This window comes from Elephas maximus, chromosome 10 (genome assembly GCF_024166365.1).
Source record: "Elephas maximus indicus isolate mEleMax1 chromosome 10, mEleMax1 primary haplotype, whole genome shotgun sequence".
Classification (NCBI taxonomy): domain Eukaryota; kingdom Metazoa; phylum Chordata; class Mammalia; order Proboscidea; family Elephantidae; genus Elephas; species Elephas maximus.
In genome coordinates this window covers 64997923-65022330 of record NC_064828.1, presented here as the reverse complement: position 1 = coordinate 65022330, position 24408 = coordinate 64997923, and the positions used below count along the sequence as shown (strand labels likewise).

At 39.9% G+C, this 24408-nt stretch overlaps 1 protein-coding gene across 1 annotated transcript in view; it reads right to left on the bottom strand.

Moving 5' to 3' along the window:
• The window catches only part of STYX (serine/threonine/tyrosine interacting protein), a 62857-nt gene extending 39551 nt beyond the window's left edge, over positions 1 to 23306 (bottom strand). The window contains exon 1 of the mRNA XM_049897820.1: positions 22957 to 23306. Coding sequence (XP_049753777.1) covers positions 22957 to 23013 — 57 coding nt within the window. The 5' untranslated portion in view covers positions 23014 to 23306. The remainder of the gene's footprint in view (positions 1 to 22956) is intronic.
• Positions 23307 to 24408: the final 1102 nt, after the last annotated feature.

Below are 24408 nucleotides of genomic sequence, written 5' to 3'. Positions count from 1 at the left end.
GGCCTCCCACTTTCTTCTTCTTTTTCAGTAATGCTGTGCTTATCCGGGGCTTTTTTCCCTTCCATATGAAATTGGTGATTTGTTTCTCTATCCCCTTAAAATATGACATTGGAATTTGGATCGGAAGTGCGTTAAATGTATAGATAGCTTTTGGTAGAATAGACATTTTTACTATGTTAAGTCTTCCTATCCATGAGCAAGGAATGTTTTTCCACTTAAGTAGGTTCTTTTGAATTTCTTGTAGTAGAGCTTTGTAGTTTTCTTTGTATAGGTCTTTTACATCCTTGGTAAGATTTATTCCTAAGTATCTTATCTTCTTGGGGGCTACTGTGAATGGTATTGATTTGGTTATTTCCTCTTCGGTGTTCTTTTTGTTGATGTAGAGGAATCCAAGTGATTTTTGTATGTTTATTTTATAACCTGAGACTCTGCCAAACTCTTCTATTAGTTTCAGTAGTTTTCTGGAGGATTCCTTAGGGTTTTCTGTGTATATAATCATGTCATCTGCAAATAGTGATAACTTTACTTCTTCCTTGCCAATCCGGATACCTTTTATTTCTTTGTCTAGCCTAATTGCCCTGGCTAGGACTTCTAGCACGATGTTGAATAAGAGCGGTGATAAAGGGCATCCTTGTCTGGTTCCCGTTCTCAAGGGAAATGCTTTCAGGTTCTCTCCATTTAGAGTGATATTGGCTGTTGGCTTTGCATAGATGCCCTTTATTATGTTGAGGAATTTTCCTTCAATTCCTATTTTGGTAAGAGTTTTTATCATAAATGGGTGTTGGACTTTGTCAAATGCCTTTTCTGCATCAATTGATAAGATCATGTGGTTTTTGTCTTTTGTTTTATTTATGTGATGGATTACATTAATGGTTTTTCTGATATTAAACCAGCCTTGCATATCTGGTATAAATCCCACTTGATCAGGGTGAATTATTTTTTTGATGTGTTGTTGGATTCTATTGGTTAGAATTTTGTTCAGGATTTTTGCATCAATGTTCATGAGGGATATAGGTCTATAATTTTCTTTTTTTGTAATGTCTTTACCTGGTTTTGGTATCAGGGAGATGGTGGCTTCATAGAATGAGTTGGGTAGTATTCCGTCATTTTCTATGCTTTGGAATACCTTCAGAAGTAGTGGTGTTAACTCTTCTCTGAAAGTTTGGTAGAACTCTGCAGTGAAGCCATCTGGGCCAGGGCTTTTTTTTGTTGGGAGTTTTTGATTACCGTTTCAATCTCTTTTTTTGTTATGGGTCTATTTAGTTGTTCTACTTCTGAGTTTGTTAGTTTAGGTAGGCAGTGTTTTTCCAGGAATTCATCCATTTCTTCTAGGTTTTCAAATTTGTTAGAGTACAATTTTTCATAATAATCTGAAATGATTCTTTTAATTTCATTTGGTTCTGTTGTGATGTGGTCCTTCTCGTTTCTTATTCGGGTTATTTGTTTCCTTTCCTGTATTTCTTTAGTCAGTCTGGCCAATGGTTTATCAATTTTGTTAATTTTTTCAAAGAACCAGCTTTTGGCTTTGTTAATTCTTTCAATTGTTTTTCTGTTCTCTAATTCACTTAGTTCAGCTCTAATTTTTATTATTTGTTTTCTTCTGGTGCCTGATGGATTCTTTTGTTGCTCAGTTTCTATTTGTTCAAGTTGTAGGGACAGTTCTCTGATTTTGGCTCTTTCTTCTTTTTGTATGTGTGCATTTATCGATATAAATTGGCCTCTGAGCACTGCTTTTGCTGTGTCCCAGAGGTTTTGATAGGAAGTATTTTCATTCTCGTTGCTTTCTATGAATTTCTTTATTCCCTCCTTGATGTCTTCTATAACCCAGTCTTTTTTCAGGAGGGTATTGTTCATTTTCCAAGTATTTGATTTCTTTTCCCTAGTTTTTCTGTTATTGATCTCTAGTTTTATTGCCTTGTGGTCTGAGAAGATGCTTTGTAATATTTCGACGTTTTGGACTCTGCAAAGGTTTGTTTTATGACCTAATATGTGGTCTATTCTAGAGAATGTTCCATGTGCGCTAGAAAAAAAAGTATATTTTGTAGCAGTTGGGTGGAGAGTTCTATATAAGTCAATGAGGTCAAGTTGGTTGATTGTTGTAATTAGATCTTCCGTGTCTCTATTGAGCTTCTTACTGGATGTCCTGTCCTTCTCCGAAAGTGGTGTGTTGAAGTCTCCTACTATAATTGTGGAGGTATCTATCTCACTTTTCAATTCTGTTAAAATTTGATTTATGTATCTTGCAGCCCTGTCATTGGGTGCACAAATATTTAATATGGTTATGTCTTCCTGATCAATTGTCCCTTTTATCATTATATAGTGTCCTTCTTTATCCTTTGTGGTGGATTTAAGTCTAAAGTCTATTTTGTCAGAAATTAACATTGCTACTCCTCTTCTTTTTTGCTTATTGTTTGCTTGATATACTTTTTTCCATCCTTTGAGTTTTAGTTTGTTTGTGTCTCTGAGTCTAAGGTATGTCTCTTGTAGGCAGCATATAGATGGATCGTGTTTCTTTATCCAGTCTGTGACTCTCTGTCTCTTTATTGGTGCATTTAGTCCATTTACATTCAGGGTAATTATAGATAAATAAGTTTTTAGTGCTGTCATTTTGATGCCTTTTTATGTGTGTTGTCGACAGGTTCATTTTTCCACATACTTTTTTGTGCTGAGGCGTTTCTCTTAGTAAATTGTGAGATCCTCATTTTCATAGTGTTTGACTTTATGTTAGTTGAGTCGTTACGTTTTTCTTGGCTTTTATCTTGAGTTATAGAGTTGTTATACCTTTTTGTGGTTACCTTATTATTTACCCCTATTTTTCTAAGTAAAAACCTAACTTGTATTGTTCTATATCGCCTTGTATCACTCTCCATATGGCAGTTCAATGCCTCCTGTATTTAGTCCCTCTTTTTGATTATTTTGATCTTTTACCTATTGACTTCCATGATTCCGTTATGTGTATTTTTTTTTAATTAATCTTAATTTGTTTGTTTTTGTGATTTCCCTATTTGAGTTGATATCAGGACGTTCTGTTTTGTGACCTTGTGTTGTGCTGATATCTGATATTACTGGTTCTCTGACCAAACAATATCCTTTAGTATTTCTTGTAGCTTTGGTTTGGTTTTTGCAAATTCTCTAAACTTGTGTTTGTCTGTAAATATCCTAATTTCGCCTTCATATTTCAGAGAGGGTTTTGCTGGATATATGATCCTTGGCTGGCAGTTTTTCTCCTTCAGTGTTCTGTATATGTTGTCCCATTCCCTTCTTGCCTGCATGGTTTCTGCTGAGTAGTCTGAACTTATTCTTATTGATTCTCCCTTGAAGGAAACCTTTCTTTTCTCCCTGGCTGCTTTTAAAATTTTCTGTTTATCTTTGGTTTTGGTGAGTTTGATGATAATATGTCTTGGTGTTTTTCTTTTTGGATCAATCTTCAATGGGGTTCGATGAGCGTCTTGGATAGATATCCTTTCATCTTTCATGATGTCAGGGAAGTTTTCTGTCAGGAGTTCTTCAACTATTTTCTCTGTGTTTTCTGTCCCCGCTCCCTGTTCTGGGACTCCAATCATCCGCAGGTTATCCTTCTTGATAGAGTCCCACACAATTCTTAGGGTTTCTTCATTTTTTTTAATTCTTTTATCTGATTTTTTTTCAGCTATGTTGGTGTTGATTCCCTGATCCTCCAGATGTCCCAGTCTGCATTCTAATTGCTCGAGTCTGCTCCTCTGACTTCCTATTGCGTTGTCTAATTCTGTAATTTTATTGTTAATCTTTTGGATTTCTACATGTTGTCTCTCTATGGATTCTTGCAACTTACTAATTTTTCCACTATGTTCTTGAATAATCTTTTTGCGTTCTTCAACAGTTTTATCGATGTGTTCCTTGGCTTTTTCTGCAGTTATCCTAATTTCATTTGTGATATCTTTAAGCATTCTGTAAATTACTTTTTTATATTCTGTATCTAATAATTCCAGGATTGTATCTTCATTTGGGAAAGATTTTGATTCTTTTGTTTGGGGGGGTTGGAGAAGCTGTCATGGTCTGCTTCTTTAAGTGGTTTGATATGGATTGTTGTCTCCGAGCCATCACTGGGAAACTAGTTTTTCCAGAAAATCCGCTAAAAAAAAATGCAGTCAGACCCCTATCAGAGTTCTCCCTCTGGCTCAGGCTATTCGGATGTTAGTGAAGCCGCCTGGGGAGGGTGGGGGAGGGAACAGAGAGATAGGAGAGTAGCACCTCAGAATATAGCCAGAGTTGCTTGTCTTGCTTGGAATGACTATTATATCTGAGATTCCCGCGGGCGCGTCGCCTATGTGTGCTGGCTGTGTGGAGATTGCCCCCGGGGGGTCTGGCCTGCTGGAGTCACGGTCAGATCCTCCGCTTCCAGCCCCACGCCCAACGTCAAGGCTCCCCTACTGGGATGGTGCACTCTTGGCTCCAAAATCAGTCACTGCCTCCCGGGGACTTCTCGTCCCTCCAGCTGCATGGCTGTGCCGCCCCCGCGAACCAGGTGGGCCCCCTCCTGGGGTTAGTTCAGATGGGTGGAGCAGCTCCCCGTGCTTGTGCCGTGACCGAGTGTCCCGGCTGGGACGCTGTTCTTTCCGCTCCAATACCAGTCGCTGCCTCCCGGGGACTTATCCTACCGCCTGCGTCCCATGCTGCCTGTGCAACCCGGCTGGGCCCCTTCCCGGGGTTAGTTCAGGGGGGTGGAGCAGCTCTCCGTGTTTATGCCGTACCTGCGTCCAGTCCAAATCCTGGCGAGACGGTTCCCCGGCTGGGACGCTGCTCTTCCTCCCCCAAGACCAGTCACTGCCTCCCAGGGACTTCTCCTACCGGCTGCGTCCCATGCCGCCCGCGGAACCGGCTGGTCTCCCTCCCGGGGTTAGTTCAGGGGGGTGGAGCAGCTCTCTGTGCTTGTGCCGTACCTGACTGGTACGCTGGCTCCAGGCTCTGAAAACAATCGCTGCTTCCCCGTATTAGTTCGTTCTCCGTCTCTAAATCTGTGTTTGTTGTTCAGGGTTCGTAGATTGTTATGTATGTGATCGATTCACTTGTTTTTCCGTGTCTTTGTTGTAAGAGGGATCCGAGGTAGCGTCTGCCTAGTCCGCCATCTTGGCTCCGCCCCCTCAAAATCTTTTTATCTTGAAATAATTTCAGGCTCATAGAAGAGCTACAAAAATAGTATACAGAATTTTGTTTACCCTTCGCCCATATTCTCCGAAACAAAAAAATATTTTTAACACATACAGCAGTTCAAATCCACCGGGCACTCCTCGGAAACTCAATGGGGCAGTTCTACTCTGTCCTATAGTGTCGCTACGAGTCGGAATCGACTCGACAGCACTGGGTTTTGGGGTAAGGCAATAATGCTATATATCTGTAATAAAAACAGAGAATACTGCCGCAATGACAGTTTTGTTGTTTTTGAGAGAGAAACAGAAAACATTTTTTGTTTTTAATCTTGAAAATTGGTCCCACCTATGCAGGAGAAAAACAGTTGCCATTGAGTCAATTTCAACTCATTGCAACCCGATTTGTGTTAGAGTAGAAGTGTACTCCAGAAGAGTTTTCTTTTTTAAAATTTTTATTGTGCTTTAAGTGAAAGTTTACAAATCAAGTCAGCCTTGTACATAAAAATTTATATACACCTTGCTATATACTCCTAGTTGCTCTCTCCCTAATCAGACAGCACACGCCTTCTCTCCACCCTGTATTTTCGTGTCCATTCAGCCAGCTTCTGACCCCTTCTGCCCTCTCATCTCCCCTCCAGACAGAAGCTGCCCACATAGTCTCATGTGCCTACTTGAGCCAAGAAGCTCACTCCTCACCAGTCCAGTCCAAACCCTGTCTGAAGAGGCGGCTTTGGGAATGGTTCCAGTCTTGGGCTAATAGAAGGTCTGGGGACCATGACCTTCGGTGTCCTTCTACTCTCAGTCAGACCATTAAGTCTGGTCTTTTTATGAGAATTTGCGGTCTGTATCCCACTGCTTTCCTGCTCCCTCAGGGGTTCTCTGTTGTGTTCCCTGTCAGGGTAGTCATTGGTTGCAGCCGGGCACCATGTAGTTCTTCTGGTCTCAGGCTGATGTAGTCTGGTTTATGTGGCCATTTCTGTCTGTTGGGCTCATAATTACCTTGTGTCTTTGGTGTTCTTCATTCTCCTTTGATCCAGGAGGGTTGAGAACAACTGATGCATCTTAGATGGTCGCTTGCTAGCATTTAAGACCCCAGGTGCCACTCTCCAAATGTTTTCTTAATAGATTTTATTCAGAATGTTTTCTTAATAGATTTTATTATGCCAGTTGACTGAGATGTCGCCTGAAACCATGGTCCCCAAACCACTGCCCCTGCTACGCTGGCTTTGAAGCTTTCAGTTTTTTCAGGAAACTTCTTTGCTTTTACTTTAGTTCAGTTGTGCTGACCTCTCCTGTAATGTGTGTTGTCTTTCCCTTCACCTAAAATATTTCTTGTCTAGTGAATACCCCTTTCCCACCCTCCCCCACTCTCGTAACCATCAAAGAATATTTTCTTCTCTGTTTATTTCCCGAAATCTTTTAATAGTGGTCTCATACAATATTTGTCCTTTTGCAGCTGACTAATTTCACTCAGCATAATGCCTTCCAGATTCCTCCATGTTATAAAATGTTTCACGAATTTATCATTGTTCTTTATCGATGTGTAATATTTCACTGCATGAATATACCGTAATTTATTTATCCATTCATCTGACAACGGGCACTTTGGCTGCTTCCATCTTTTTGCTATTGTAAACAGTGCTGCAATGAACATGGGTGTGCATATATCTGTTCATGTAAAGGCTCTTATTTCTCTAGGATGTATTCCAAGGAGTGAGATTGCTAGATCGTGTAGTAGTTCTAGTTCTAGCTTTTTAAGGAAGTGCAAAATCGATTTCCAAAGTCGTTGTACCATTTTACATTCCCATCAGAAGCTCCGGGTAGAAGGTAGTGTCAGTGGTGGGGTGGGGTATTCCTACGTATAATGTGGCCTTCACTCAAGTTGGGGTTTAGAATTCAATTACCCCTGTGAGACAAATAAGAATTTAACACCAGGTGATCCTGCATGGACAGTGTCTGGGTTTTTCGGAGAAGCAAATGCAAATTCTCCCTGGAAGAACACACCTTAAACGAAATCAGAAATAATTCACATAAAGTTCCCATAAGCTCACAATCAAAAACTGACAAACAACAACAAAACATAGGAAATGGGCCTCCATGAGAAACAGAACTGAATCATACCCACAAAGATTGCGGATATTAACAATGAAAAATATAAAACATGTACGTTTAAATAAATAAAATCAAAACCAAACCCGTTTATCTTGAGTTGACTCTTGTAAGAGAGAATCAAAAGTATGACCAAGGATTAAGAAACTGGTTTCTAAAAGAACAAAGTAAAACATACAGAAATAAAAAGTACAACTGAAATTAAACATCAGTGGATAGCCTAAGAAAAAGACAGAAAACAGAAAATTTGTGAACTGGCAAACAGAACTGAAGAAATGACCTGAAATTCTGCAGAGAGAGAGAAAGTTGGAAAATATGAGTTGTTAATAGACATATACAACAAAACAACATCTACAGAATCAATGTTCCAGAAGGAGAGGAGAGATAATATTACAGAAGATATTACTATAAAATTTCCAAAACTGATTAACAACATGAACCCTCACACTTACACAGCTCAATTAACCCCAAGCAGGATATAGGAAAAGAAATGCACTCCCAGGTTAACTATAGACAAACTGCAGCACACCAAGCATAAAGAATTTCTTTTTCCAGACAAAAGATAAATAGAACAATGGAAAAGAACAGAGTCCAGACTTAGACCTACATATATGCAGTTAATTAATTTTCCTGAAAGACACCAAGACAATTCAACGAAGAACAGTCTTTTCAACAAATAGTGCTGGAACAACCAAACAAACATTTGCAAGACAAAATGAACTTTTATTTCAACCCCACACCACACACAAATATCCAGTACAGTCACATATATATAAACAAACCCCCTCAAATTGTAACACTTCTGGGAAAAAAACATAAGATAACATCTTTGCAACTATTGGGAAGGCAAAGATTTCTTAAGAAAGCACAAAAGATACTAAGTGTAAAAGAAAAAAAATGGTAAATTACATTTTATTAAAGTTAAAAACCACTCATTGAAAAATACTGCTAAGAAAATGAAAAGGCAAGGCAGAGACTGGAAGAAAATATTTGTAACACATGTACCCAAACAAGAACTTGTATATAAAATATATAGATAATTCCTGCAAATCAATAATATAACAAACAACACAATTTTCAAAGATGGGTAAAAACTGAACAAATATTCCACCAAAGAAGACTTACAAATGGCCAATCAACACATGAACTACTAAACTTTTGTTTCACTTCCGAATCGATACTTCTTTGCCTCTTGCTGCTGCTATCACTAGCACTGGTTTTGCAGGGTTTGGGAGTCATGATACACTTCACGGTAGTATCTTCAAAAGTTAAACAGAGAGATAACGCTACAGCACTCAAGAGACGCGTGATACACAAGATGGGATGCTGCTGCCTACGAATCTAAGCATGCATTGTTACATGGTCACCTTTTTATTTATAAGTAGGGAAAGTTCACATTCAAATAGAAAGTACAGTACAGTATATACATAAGCCAGTAACACAGACATTTATTATGACTGTCAAAATGTATGTATTATGGGTTTTATATTACATGTACTGTATCCTTATACACCTGGCAGCACAATCACTTTGTACACAAGAGACATGAGATAACATGTGTTGTGTACAGGAGGCTGTTGCGTTCGCTATGTCTGGTTATGTCTGCTACGTCCAATTATATCCGCTACATCCCGTTCTCTAGTTGAGATTTCTGAACTCTATTATAACCTTATGAGACCACGGATGTATATGCAGTCAGATATTGTCTGAACAGACATTATGTGGCACACGACTGTATATAAACCTCAAGCCAGCAGAGAAGGAAAATGTAAACAAATTTACTTCTTTCAGGAGGCGGAGCCAAGATGGCGGACTAGGCAGACGCTACCTCGGATCCCTCTTACAACAAAGACACGGAAAAACAAGTGAATCGATCACATACATAACAATCTACGAACCCTGAACAACAAACACAGATTTAGAGACGGAGAACGAACTAATACGGGGAAGCAGCGATTGTTTTCAGAGCCTGGAGCCAGCGTACCAGTCAGGTACGGCACAAGCACAGAGAGCTGCTCCACCCTCCTAAACGAACCCCGGGAGGGGGACAAGCCGGTTCCGCGGGCGGCGTGGGATGCAGCCGGTAGGAGAAGTCCCCGGGAGGCAGTGACTGGTCTTGGAACGGGGAGAGCAGCGTCCCAGCCAGGGAACCATCCCGCCGGGATTTGGACTGGACGTAGCGGATTTTCTGAAAAAACTAGTTTCCCAGTGATGGCTCGAAGACAACAATCCATATCAAACCACTTAAAAAAGCAGACCATGACAGCTGCTCCAACCCCCCAAACAGAAGAATCAAAAATCAAAATCTTTCCCAAATGAAGATACAATCCTAGAATTATCAGAAACAGAATATAAAAAACTAATTTACAGAATGCTTCAAGACATCACAAATGAAATAAGGCAAACTGCAGAAAAAGCCAAGGAACACACTGATAAAACTGTTGAAGAACTCAAAAAGATTATTCAAGAACATAGTGGAAAAATTAATAACTTGCAAGAATCCATAGAGAGACAGCATGTAGAAATCCAAAAGATTAACAATAAAATTACAGAATTAGACAACGCAATAGGAAGTCAGAGGAGCAGACTCGAGCAATTAGAATGTAGACTGGGACATCTGGAGGACCAGGGAATCAACACCAACGTAGCTGAAAAAAAATCAGATAAAAGAATTAAAAAAAAAGAAGAAACCCTAAGAATCATGTGGGACTCTATCAAGGATAACCTGCGGGTGATTGGAGTCCCAGAACAGGGAGGGGGGACAGAAAACACAGAGAAAATAGTTGAAGAACTCCTGACACAAAACTTCCCTGACATCATGAAAGACGAAAGGATATCTATCTAAGATCCTCATCGAACCCCATTTAAGATTGATCCAAAAAGAAAAACACCAAGACATATTATCATCAAACTCACCAAAACCAAAGATAAACAGAAAATTTTAAAAGCAGCCAGGGAGAAAAGAAAGGTTTCCTTCAAGGGAGAATCAATAAGAATAAGTTCAGACTACTCAGCAGAAACCATGCAGGCAAGAAGGGAATGGGACAACATATACAGAACACTGAAGGCGAAAAACTGCCAGCCAAGGATCATATATCCAGCAAAACTCTCTCTGAAATATGAAGGTGAAATTAAGATACTTACAGACAAACACAAGTTTAGAGAATTTGCAAAAACCAAACCAAAGCTACAAGAAATACTAAAGGATATTGTTTGGTCAGAGAACCAATAATATCAGATATCAGCACAACACAAGGTCACAAAACAGAACGTCCTGATATCAACTCAAATAGGGAAATCACAAAAACAAACAAATTAAGATTAATTAAAAAAAAAAATACACATAACAGGGAATCATGGAAGGCAATAGGTAAAAGATCACAATAATCAAAAAGAGGGACTAAATACAGGAGACATTGAACTGCCATATGGAGAGTGATACAAGGCGATATAGAACAATACAAGTTAGGTTTTTACTTAGAAAAATAGGGGTAAATAATAAGGTAACCACAAAAAGGTATAACAACTCTATAACTCAAGATAAAAGCCAAGAAAAACGTAACGACTCAACTAACATAAAGTCAAACACTATGAAAATGAGGATCTCACAATTTACTAAGAGAAACGCCTCAGCACAAAAAAGTATGTGGAAAAATGAACCTGTCGACAACACACATAAAAAGGCATCAAAATGACAGCACTAAAAACTTATTTATCTATAATTACCCTGAATGTAAATGGACTAAATGCACCAATAAAGAGACAGAGAGTCACAGACTGGATAAAGAAACACGATCCATCTATATGCTGCCTACAAGAGACATACCTTAGACTCAGAGACACAAACAAACTAAAACTCAAAGGATGGAAAAAAGTATATCAAGCAAACAATAAGCAAAAAAGAAGAGGAGTAGCAATGTTAATTTCTGACAAAATAGACTTTAGACTTAAATCCACCACAAAGGATAAAGAAGGACACTATATAATGATAAAAGGGACAATTGATCAGGAAGACATAACCATATTAAATATTTGTGCACCCAATGACAGGGCTGCAAGATACATAAATCAAATTTTAACAGAATTGAAAAGTGAGATAGATACCTCCACAATTATAGTAGGAGACTTCAACACACCACTTTCGGAGAAGGACAGGACATCCAGTAAGAAGCTCAATAGAGACACGGAAGATCTAATTACAACAATCAACCAACTTGACCTCATTGACTTATATAGAACTCTCCACCCAACTGCTACAAAATATACTTTTTTTTCTAGCGCACATGGAACATTCTCTAGAATAGACCACATATTAGGTCATAAAACAAACCTTTGCAGAGTCCAAAACGTCGAAATATTACAAAGCATCTTCTCAGACCACAAGGCAATAAAACTAGAGATCAATAACAGAAAAACTAGGGAAAAGAAATCAAATACTTGGAAAATGAACAATACCCTCCTGAAAAAAGACTGGGTTATAGAAGACATCAAGGAGGGAATAAAGAAATTCATAGAAAGCAACGAGAATGAAAATACTTCCTATCAAAACCTCTGGGACACAGCAAAAGCAGTGCTCAGAGGCCAATTTATATCGATAAATGCACACATACAAAAAGAAGAAAGAGCCAAAATCAGAGAACTGTCCCTACAACTTGAACAAATAGAAACTGAGCAACAAAAGAATCCATCAGGCACCAGAAGAAAACAAATAATAAAAATTAGAGCTGAACTAAGTGAATTAGAGAACAGAAAAACAATTGAAAGAATTAACAAAGCCAAAAGCTGGTTCTTTGAAAAAATTAACAAAATTGATAAACCATTGGCCAGACTGACTAAAGAAATACAGGAAAGGAAACAAATAACCCGAATAAGAAACGAGAAGGACCACATCACAACAGAACCAAATGAAATTAAAAGAATCATTTCAGATTATTATGAAAAATTGTACTCTAACAAATTTGAAAACCTAGAAGAAATGGATGAATTCCTGGAAAAACACTGCCTACCTAAACTAACAAACTCAGAAGTAGAACAACTAAATAGACCCATAACAAAAAAAGAGATTGAAACGGTAATCAAAAACTCCCAACAAAAAAAAGCCCTGGCCCAGATGGCTTCACTGCAGAGTTCTACCAAACTTTCAGAGAAGAGTTAACACCACTACTTCTGAAGGTATTCCAAAGCATAGAAAATGACGGAATACTACCCAACTCATTCTATGAAGCCACCATCTCCCTGATACCAAAACCAGGTAAAGACATTACAAAAAAAGAAAATTATAGACCTATATCCCTCATGAACATTGATGCAAAAATCCTGAACAAAATTCTAACCAATAGAATCCAACAACACATCAAAAAAATAATTCACCCTGATCAAGTGGGATTTATACCAGATATGCAAGGCTGGTTTAATATCAGAAAAACCATTAATGTAATCCATCACATAAATAAAACAAAAGACAAAAACCACATGATCTTATCAATTGATGCAGAAAAGGCATTTGACAAAGTCCAACACCCATTTATGATAAAAACTCTTACCAAAATAGGAATTGAAGGAAAATTCCTCAACATAATAAAGGGCATCTATGCAAAGCCAACAGCCAATATCACTCTAAATGGAGAGAACCTGAAAGCATTTCCCTTGAGAACGGGAACCAGACAAGGATGCCCTTTATCACCGCTCTTATTCAACATCGTGCTAGAAGTCCTAGCCAGGGCAATTAGGCTAGACAAAGAAATAAAAGGTATCCGGATTGGCAAGGAAGAAGTAAAGTTATCACTATTTGCAGATGACATGATTATATACACAGAAAACCCTAAGGAATCCTCCAGAAAACTACTGAAACTAATAGAAGAGTTTGGCAGAGTCTCAGGTTATAAAATAAACATACAAAAATCACTTGGATTCCTCTACATCAACAAAAAGAACACCGAAGAGGAAATAACCAAATCAATACCATTCACAGTAGCCCCCAAGAAGATAAGATACTTAGGAATAAATCTTACCAAGGATGTAAAAGACCTATACAAAGAAAACTACAAAGCTCTACTACAAGAAATTCAAAAGGACATAGTTAAGTGGAAAAACATACCTTGCTCATGGATAGGAAGACTTAACATAATAAAAATGTCTATTCTACCAAAAGCCATCTATACATTTAACGCACTTCCGATCCAAATTCCAATGTCATATTTTAAGGGGATAGAGAAACAAATCACGAATTTCATATGGAAGGGAAAGAACCCCTGGATAAGCAAAGCACTACTGAAAAAGAAGAAGAAAGTGGGAGGCCTCACTTTACCTGACTTCAGAACCTATTATACAGCCACAGTAGTCAAAACAGCCTGGTACTGGTACAACAACAGGCACATAGACCAATGGAACAGAATTGAGAACCCAGACATAGATCCATCCACGTATGAGCAGCTGATATTTGACAAAGGACCAATGTCAATTAATTGGGGAAAAGATAGCCTTTTTAACAAATGGTGCTGGCATAACTGGATATCCATTTGCAAAAAAATGAAACAGGACCCATACCTCACGCCATGCACAAAAACTAACTCCAAGTGGATCAAAGACCTAAACATAAAGACTAAAACGATAAAGATCATGGAAGAAAAAATTGGGACAACCCTAGGAGCCCTAATACAAGGCATAAACAGAATACAAAACATTACCAAAAATGATGAAGAGAAACCCGATAACTGGGAGCTCCTAAAAATCAAACACCTATGCTCATCTAAAGACTTCTCCAAAAGAGTAAAAAGACCACCTACAGATTGGGAAAGAATTTTCAGGTATGACATCTCCGACCAGCGCCTGATCTCTAAAATCTACATGATTCTGTCAAAACTCAACCACAAAAAGACAGACAACCCAATCAAGAAGTGGGCAAAGGATATGAACACACATTTCACTAAAGAAGATATTCAGGCAGCCAACAGATACATGAGAAAATGCTCATGATCATTAGCCATTAGAGAAATGCAAATTAAAACTACGATGAGATTCCATCTCACTCCAACAAGGCTGGCATTAATCCAAAAAACACAAAATAATAAATGTTGGAGAGGCTGCGGAGAGATTGGAACTCTCATACACTGCTGGTGGGAATGTAAAATGGTACAACCACTTTGGAAATCTATCTGGCGTTATCTTAAACAGTTAGAAATAGAACTACCATACAACCCAGAAATCCCACTCCTGGGAATATACCCTAGAGATACAAGAGCCTTCATACAAACAGATATATGCACACCCATGTTTATTGCAGCTCTGTTTACAATAGCAAAAAGTTGGAAGCAACCAAGGTGTCCATCAACGGATGAATGGGGAAATAAATTGTGGTATATTCACACAATGGAATACTACGCATCGATAAAGAACAGTGACGAATCTGTGAAACATTTCATAACATGGAGGAACCTGGAAGGCATTATACTGAGCGAAATTAGTCAGAGGCAAAAGGACAAATATTGTATAAGACCACTATTATAAGATCTTGAGTAACAGTAAACCTGAGAAGAACACATACTTTTGTGGTTACGAGGGAGGGGAGGGAGAGAGGGTAGGAGAGGGTTTTTTATTGATTAATCAGTAGATAAGAAATGCTTTAGGTGAAGGGAAAGACAACACTCAATACATGGAAGGTCAGCTCAATTGGACTGGACCAAAAGCAAAGAAGTTTCCAGGATAAAATGAATGCTTCAAAGGTCAGCGGAGCAAGGGTGGGGGTCCGGGGAACATGGTTTGCGGGGACTTCTAAGTCAATTGGCAAAATAATTCTATTATGAAATCATTCTGCATCCCACTTTGAAGTGTGGCGTCTGGGGTCTTAAATGCTAACAAGTGGCCATCTAAGATGCATCAATTGGTCTAAACCCACCTGGAGCAAAGGAAAATGAAGAACACCAAGGCCACATGACAACTAAGAGCCCAAGAGACAGAAAGGGCCACATGAACCAGAGACCTACATCATCCTGAGACCAGAAGAACTAGTTGGTGCCTGGCCACAATCGATGACTGCCCTGACAGGGAGCACAGCAGAGGACCCCTGAGGGAGCAGGAGATCAGTGGGATATAGACCCCAAATTCTCATAAAAAGACCAAACTTAATGGTCTGACTGAGACTAGAGGAATCCCGGCAGCCATGGTCCCCAGACCTTCTGTTGGCACAGGACAGGAACCATCCCCGAAGACAACTCATCAGACATGAAAGGGACTGGTCAGTGGGTGGGAGAGAGACGCTGAGGAAGAGTGAGCTAATTATATCAGGTGGACACTTGAGATTGTGTTGGCAACTCTTGTCTGGAGGGGGGATGGGAGGATAGAGAGAGACAGAAGCCGGCAAAATTGTCACGAAAGGAGAGACTAAAAGGGCTGACTCAAGAGGGGGAGAGCAAGTGGGAGTAGGGAGTGAGATGTATGTAAACTTATACGTGACAGACTGATTGGATTTGTAAACGTTCACTTGAAGCTTAATAAAAGTTAAAAAAAAAAAAATTTACGTCTTTCACTTACCAATATGATATGGGAATCTCTTTTTATTAAAAAGATTTACAGAAATATCACAAGTGGGTGGCTTTAACAAACACATATTAATTTTCTCACAGTTTTGGAGGCTAGAAGTCTGAAATCAGGACAATGACTAGACTTTCTTTGTTGGCTCTGGGGAAAGGTCCTTGCCTCTTCAACTTCTATTCCTTGGCTCCTTGGTGATCTACACGTGGAATGGTGTCTATCCTCCCCAACTCTGATTGCTTCTCTACAGCTAATCTGCTCTTTTTATATCTCAAAAAAGATTGACTCAAGACACACCATACACTAATATTGCCTCATTAACATTAACAAAGAAAACCCATTCCCAAATGTGATTATAACCACAGGTACATGGGTTAGGATTTTTGTTGCTGATGCGAATTTTTGGGTGTCTTCAAGTTGATTTCGACTGATGGCAACCCCATGTGACAGAGCAGAACTACCCCATAAGGTTTCCTAGGCTGTAATCTTTATGGTAGCAGATCTTCAGGTCTTTTCTCCTGCAAAGCCTGTGGGTGGATTCAAACCGCTCAACCTTTCGGTTAACAGCTGAGCACTTGGCCACTGTGCCACCAGGGATTCTCCGTTGAGAATTAGAGGTTAGGATTTACATATTTTGGGGGGACACAATTCAATCCATAACAACATCCTAAACACTGAACATAGCGTCTAACATAGAATAAGCACACAACTGATGTGCATTTCAGAGGCTCAGGGCAGTAGAGTCTAAGGATCTTCTTTTTTTCTTTTCTTTAAAATTCTCAAGTAGTCTAACAGCCAGCATTATCAACCTAAAGCAACTTAAAGCTGTGAGAGAGGAGAAAAGCTATTACAGAAACGTGTATTTTTGAGTTTACCTAAAATGAAATCACTAAACTGTGCATAAGGTTTAAGTGCATAAGGCTCAAGTGAGCCTGGCCCAAGCCATGATATTTTCAATCACCTCATATGCATGTGAAAGCTGTATAATGAATAAGGAAGACTGAAGAAGAATTGATGCCTTTGAATTATGGTGTTGGCAAAGAATATTGAATATACCATGGACTGCCAGAAGAATGAACAAGTCTGTCTTGGAAGAAATACAGCCAGAATGCTCCTCAGAAGTGAGTATGGTGAGACTTTGTCTCACATACTTTGGATATGTTATCATGAGGGATCAGTTCCTGGAGAAGAACATCATGCTTGGTAAAGCAGAGAGTCAACAAAAAAGAGGATGACCCTCAGTGAGATGGACTGACACAGTGGCTGCAACAATGGGCTCAAACATGGCAACAACTGTGAGGATGGTACAGGACCGGGCAGTGTTTTGTTCTGTTGTACACAGGGTTGCTATGAGTCGGAAACGACTCAATGGCACCTAACAACAACAACAAACTGTGCATGACAAAATTAAAAAAAGAAAAAAGAGGAAGGGGACACATATAGTAACATGGTGTGCATATAGTCCAGGAAATACTTGGCAATATGCCAGAAAACGATCACACCACAGGATGTGCTTCTTTTTGGTGTATCAATTTTACTAAACGATTTTTTTTTTGGGGGGGGAATATTTTCATTGGCCTCTAATTTAAAACACTTTTATGGTAAAACCAAGCATGAATATTATGGGATAGAATACAAAAATAACCTGAATTTTTAGGCTTCAAAGAAATTCTGAGCTTTCCATAAGGCTGTGAGTCAGAGCTGACTTGACAGCAACTGACAACAATAGAACATGAGGGCTGCCTGTGTATTTGTATGAGTAAGATATTGCAGGAATGAAATGCAAGCTACATAGTAGGAGAGGATGAAAAATTATTCCTATTCACAGGACAAACACCGAGGACTACTCGGTCAGATAAGCCTCCTTTAGTGAGCAGCACGCAGCCCCCCTTGCTGTAATGGGCATGGATCCTTTAAAACCTAGAAAGTTTTCTCCACGAAAAATGTCATTTGCACGTATTCCTGGTGCTAACACCAGATCCTGGTCTCAGAGCCTACTCTCCACTGACCCAGCTCTGATTACTGCCTACAGACCATATCTACACACCTGTGTTGCCTACGGATTCTTCTGATGCCTTTAGCATACTGGATCAAGTTTTTAAAAGTCATTCATGCTCACAGTCTTGCTCTACCACACACCCATCTGCCTGAACATGTTTCCAATAACCAAATCTTGCCTGTATTGCACTCAGTCTTAATCTCAGCCTGCCCATGCTGCTCCTAAAATCCATCACTTTAGAAATGGTAGTATTAATGGGGCTGACTCCCCACATAACTGCCAATAACCTATTATGAGTTTTATTGTAGTTAATTAGAATTCATTTCCCTAACTTTGCTGATCAGCCAAGCAATCCAACTCTATTTTCAAAACCATAGCAAGCCAGCTAAGCCAAAATACAGACTAATTGTGAAACACTATGGTTCTGATAGAAATTAATTCACACGTGAAAAATTTTCAATCAATACGAGCTGAAAGGTATCATATATTAAAACACCTTTCAGGCTCTCTTCTTTCTCATACAAATGCAAAGTTACATGATATATAGAATTGCATTTGGAAGACAGAATAAAATGTTATTAAAATGTTCAAATACCCTCAATAAATGAACTAAAGAAGATAGACTGTAGTCATTAAAAAAAAAAAATTTTTTTTTTACTAAATAAAAAACTTAATTCCCATCATCAGACAGATCAAGTAGCTTGAAACATGTACCTTTTAGAAATACCACAATAGAATACAAATTTCAAATAGCAAAGGGGAACAGTTCAGGGGAAAAAAAAAATCACCAGAATACTATACCTGAGCTAGGAAAATTCACAAACAGAAAAATTAATATTACAGTTTCTCTCCTCCAAAAAAAAAAAAAAAAGTAGCCCCTCCGGAATAAGTCATTTTCCTTTAGCTCCCACACCTAGCTCAAGCTCTGCTTAAGCCAAAGCACCAGTTATCACCAGAAATGGAGATTTTCAAAGAAATAAAAACGAGAGGGTTAGGGAGAAAGGGAGAGACAGACAGGAATTCAAGTAGGATGCCCCGACCCAATTAAATCAGAATCCATAGTGATGAGGCCCAGGCACGGATAATTTTTCAAAGCTCCTCGGTGATTCTACAGTTGGTTAAGAAAGCACCATTCTAAATAAAAGAGCTAAGTGGGAGATTCTCAGTCAGAGCTGTTTAGCAATTCCTATCTTTGATTATGTACTACAGGAAAAAAAGAGAAAAGAAAGTAAAAAGGGTAACATTAAGTTGCCAAACCATGATTAAAATAAATTATATTTCACTTTCTCCTGAAAACATTAATTTTTGAATTACAAAATAAGTAGCCCTATCTATGCAACGAATCTGTTCAAAAATTGGTACTACAAGCTGTTCTTTTTTTTTCTTCCTCACATCTGAAAAACTACTTGCCACAAGTAAGATGCTGCTATCAAAATCAATCAAGATTCTTTCATTTGCTAGCAAGCAGCAATCTAAGATGCATCAATGGGTCTCAACCCACCTGGTGCAAAGGAGAATGAAGAACACCAAAGACACAAGGTAATTATGTGCCCAAGAGACAGAAAGGACCACAAAAACCAGAGACTACATCAGCCTGAGACCAGAAGAGCTAGACAGTGCCCGGCTATAACCCAATGACTGTCCTGACAGGGAGCGCAATGGACAGCCCCTGAGGGAGCAGGAGAGCAGTAGGATGCAGACTTCAAATTCTCTAAAGAGACCAGACTTAATGGTCTGACCGAGACTAGAAGGACCCCAGAGGTCATGGTCCCCAGACCTTCTGTTGGCCTAAGACAGGAGCCATTCCCAAAACCAACTCTTTAGACAGGGACTGGACTGGACTATGGGATAGATGATACTGGTGAAGAATGAGCTTCTTGGATCAAGTAGACACATGAGACTATGTGGGCATCTCCTGTCTGGAGGGGAGATGAGACAGCAGAGGAGGTCAGAAGCTGGCTGAATGGACACGAAAACAGGGAGTGGAGGGAAGGAGTGTGCTGTCTCATTAGGGAGGGAGCAATTAGGAGTATATAGCAAGGTGTATATAGATGAGACTGACTTGATTTGTAAACTTTCACTTAAAGCACAATAAAAATTAAAAAAGGAAAATTCTTTTATTAACTCAAGAAATATTTGTTCAAGCTTATGATATGCACCAGACACTGTTAACTGAAAAAACTGCGGTGAATAAGACCGGAACTTATTAGTGAATATGTTCCATTAGAAGCTTTCAGTCTATCATTGAAAATATGGGAAAAAAAACTGAACGAAAAAGTTTAAGTGTTACAAAGATAGGTATAAAAGAACTGAGTGTTTATAAACCTAGGGGAATGATAATCTGTGGGTGCGGGGGGAGGCGGGAGGGTGTGCAGAAGAGGGCAAAATCAAGGAAAGCTTCTCTGAAAAAAGAAAGCTGTAACCCAGGAGTAAGTAGGTAATTAGGTGAGGGCAAGGGAGGTGCTGGTAGCTGTGGTAGGGGCAAACAACAGATGCAAAGGCCCTGAGGTGAGGAAAAAAATGAGGAGGGGGGTGGAATTAAAGTACTCTATGACAGAGAAAAAAGAATATGGCTAGGTAGCATCAGGAACAGTAATGAGGCTAGAGAAGTAGATGGATGCCAGATCACACAGGACTTTGCAGATGATGTTAAGAGTTTGAACTTCATCCTCAAAATGATGGGAAATTATCGAAAAGCTTTAAACAAAGGAGTGACAATCTTTTTTGCAAACTGCTTGGTCTTCACAGCTGAATTTTTGCTACCACTGCCCTATATAAAGAATACCCTGATGGGTATTTCAAGAAATTTGGAAGTAATATTCTTAGAGGTGACAGGATCGTCAAGATATCATAGCTTGATTACATTAATCATTAAGAGCATTCATTAAAATCTTTCTACTTTCATTTTATTTTTACTAGAGAAGATCTAAGTTTAATTTGGCTTTCTATCTAATGCTTCCTAATGTGAAAGAGACTGCTGGCTAGTCACACAAGTAAGTCACCTCAGTCCATTCCATACTTACATCTCTCAGTGGAAACTTTAAAATTAACATTTTATTAATCACTTTATTCTGAGTAAGGCTTTGGTAATCAGTGCCCCTATTTAAGGAATATTTACAGTTTCTGTCACCCTCCATCTTCTGTGGAAAAGCTCCTATGGTATCAGTGGGAGTAGATACGTGACTGAACCCCTCATTGTACTCACCCTATCCTGGCTACAGTCACTGATTCAAAAAATGGACACATGACCTAAGTTGGGCCAAACCTCTAGAATTTAAACACTGAAGCTGGGAGAGAGGCACTCTCATTCCTCAATGTACAAGCTTTATAAGGGTATGTGGCAGCCCCAGAGCAGCAAAAGACCAAGCTCCACACCTATGGAGAAGCCTGAGCAAAAGCTGAGACCCTGAGGGAAAGTACAGACAAGCACTGATGAGAGGCAGAGGCAGTTCTGATACACTACAATACCTGGGTCTGGTCAAGTCCCTGAGAACAGCTGCATCTCTACCTTTCTGGTTTTATTTACTTTTCCTTCCTGCTTTTCAAAGGCACACTTCAAAAGTTCAGGCCCCAAGTCTAGTCCCCATGGAGGCCACATGTGTCCCACAAGTGAGTTGCTGACACCAGAGATACGTATCCCTCAAAGACATCCCGAGCTGGTTTTTGTCAATAGTAACCAAGAGAGACCAAGCATCCACTGTTATAAAATAAGAAATTACTTGGTTTTCAATAGGTATTTACATCATTCTTTACTAGGCTTTAAGCAATACTCTGTTCCACATGGGAAAGAAAAAAGTTGTATTTCCAGTAAGAATTTATAATTTTTTGCAAGGATAAGACATTATTACATACACAGTAAAATATTTAAATGCATTGTCTGAAAGTATTTTACACTAACATTTTTAAGATAATGGCCGGAAGAATTGAGGTGTATTAAAAAGAAAAATGAATTCATAACCAGGAGACCAAGGTCCTCATTGTGTCTTGTGCCATGGTGTTACCCGGGCATATCACTTATTCCCAGTAAGTCTCAATTTCCTCACCTGAAGTGTGGGAAGCTCTACATATTTCTAAGGTTGCTTCCAGTTCTGAAATTTCGGAATCATTTTGAGGAATAAAAAGGCATAAAATAATTTTTTAACTAGCCCAGATACGACTTTCCTTTTTCTTATTTAAGTGTATACTCTTAAAACATGCAATTCTAAAGCATGTATATGTAGAAACTGTTGAATTGGTGTTAAGTTTTGCTGTGTGTATTCTCAACAACAAAAACATTACCACAAGCAAGTGCTCCCACCAAATAAAACACATGAACCCCAAATGAAGATACTCAATAGAATGAATATTCAGTATAAATGGAATAGTCTCTTAAAAACAGAGCTTTATTTGATTTTTGCAATTACTTTAAATACCCCTGTCCTGTTACTAACTGAGCCTTCAGAAAATTCAAATTTAGTCGTCTGCAATACCATGAAGTATTTTAAACTATGAATAGATGTGGAAAAAAAATCCTAATTAAAACATTAGGCTGTGAAGTAAGGTGGAGTAAAAAGAACCCTGAATTAGAAATAAGGAGACCGAGGTATAAAGAACTTTACTCTCAATTCTAACTTTCCTTCAAAGGGCAAGATTTCTGACCGAAGTCTTCAGACTCACATGCGCTACTTTTGTGACATTTCATTCGGCTGGTCATAGCCTTACTTCCAAAAAAAAAAAACTTGGGGAAGCTTTTCGAAGGCTCATCTAGAAAGTTCAAGTCCCGGGCCTATTGCACATGTGGGGCCACATGTGCCCCACAAGTGAGTCGCTGACACCAATGATGTCCCTCAAGTTGAAGATAAAAAATAACTAGACCCTTGTATTGCTTTGGCAATACGGGGCTACTTTACTCCAAGAAGTACTCGACCCCGAGCCTAGAAGCAAACTGATTGTTTCCCCTCTTCTCACCCAATTAAGTAGACCAGACCCAGCCCCTCCGCTGGGGTCTGCGGAAAGGAAGAGGAACTCAGGCGGCCTGGTCTGAGCGGACCGCCACAGAGCCCGAGGCTCCCCCTAGAAGTCCTGGGACGCCCTCAGGAGCCAACCAGGCTCCGACAGAGCTGGAGACTTCGACGGTTGGGGCCTGGGGTCGTCCCTCGGACGAGGAGCCACAACGGGAGGCCTGTGCGTGGCAGTCGCCGGACACTGACTCACCTCGGCGTCTTCTTTGCACTGTGGGAGAGAGGGGAACTCCAGCTTCACGTCCTCCATGGTCCCTGCCCGCGGACTGGTGGGTGGGTGGGAGGGCAAGTTACCCGGCCGACCTGACCCTCGGGCTGGCAGTGGCGGCGAAAGGAGAGCCGGTGGGCTGGAGGACTAGTGCGTGGGTGGCGGGCTTACGACTAACACACGCAGACTAAGGGGTCCCGGCGACCTCGGCGGCGGCGGCGACGACAGCGAGGAAAAGGAGGGTAGAGCGGCTCGTACCCAGCCGCCATGCTGCTGCCGTCTCCCTCCCCGCCGTGCCTCCGCGCCCCTCAGGCCTCTCAGGCACAGGCACTAGCCCTACAACCGTTTCCCCTCCTTCCTCCCGTCCCTCACGCCGCCCCAGCCAATCCCAGTGCACGCTAACCTTGGGCCCGCCCTCCGCCGCCGCCAGGTGTCAGCGCGCTGCCGCCTCGCCCCTTCACGAAAGCGCAGACGCCGTGGGGCGGGGCCTCGCAGCGCCTCGACTGGAGAGTACTAGGTGTGGAAGCCCGACTGCGGAAGAAGGGAGGAAAAAGGGGACCGATTAGCTCTGCCCTTTGCTGATGCCGCAAGTCCCTTCAGGCGTACCTTAGTCCTCAAAGTGAAAATCCCTAGGCAATAGGCAAAATATCCTAAGCGCCAGAAACTGGCATCCAAAAAGAAAACTAGCTTCTCCCTTCTCAGAATTCTGTGCACTCTGTGGTGAGGTTATAGCCAAAAGAGTAATAAATGAAGAGTTCAGTTTAAAATCATTTATGTACACAGAAAATGAGACATCCATACCCTTTAAGCAAATAATGCACTTTTAAGATACTTGGGAAGAATTTCAAATTCTCAGGGAATCCATACTATCTGGAGCCATGGAGGCTTGATGCATCGCTGATACTACTGCCCTGCGATAATCTTTAAACCTTAAACCAAAAATATTTCCTGAAGTCTTCTTAAAACTGAAAAATAGTTTAGTTTAAGTAGTAAAGAATGTCCCCCTTGAGTATTAATGCCGTTTTATGATCCATCTATACGGGATCTAATAGTAAGAACCAGAAAGATTATATAGGAACCCTAGGGGCAGTGAGTTTATGTCAATGGAGAACAACTCAGAAAAAGAGAATCAGAATGGCTGCACAACTCGAGGAATGTAGCCCATGTCACTGAATTGTATATGCAGAAACTGTTGAGTTGGTGTTAAGTTTTGTGTATTCTGAACAACAAAAATAAATGCAAAAAATCCTTGAGAATATGACACCTCGGTTTAAATTACCTAGAAAATCTCAGGAAAGACTGGCAAATAGAAAGTCATAAGAAACAGAATTGATTGATAGCTCACTTGGTAAATTGTACATAATAGGTTTCCCCCTTTCATTCTAAGTTTATTACTATTTCACCATATTATAAACTACATGGCTCTCTATTTTTAAA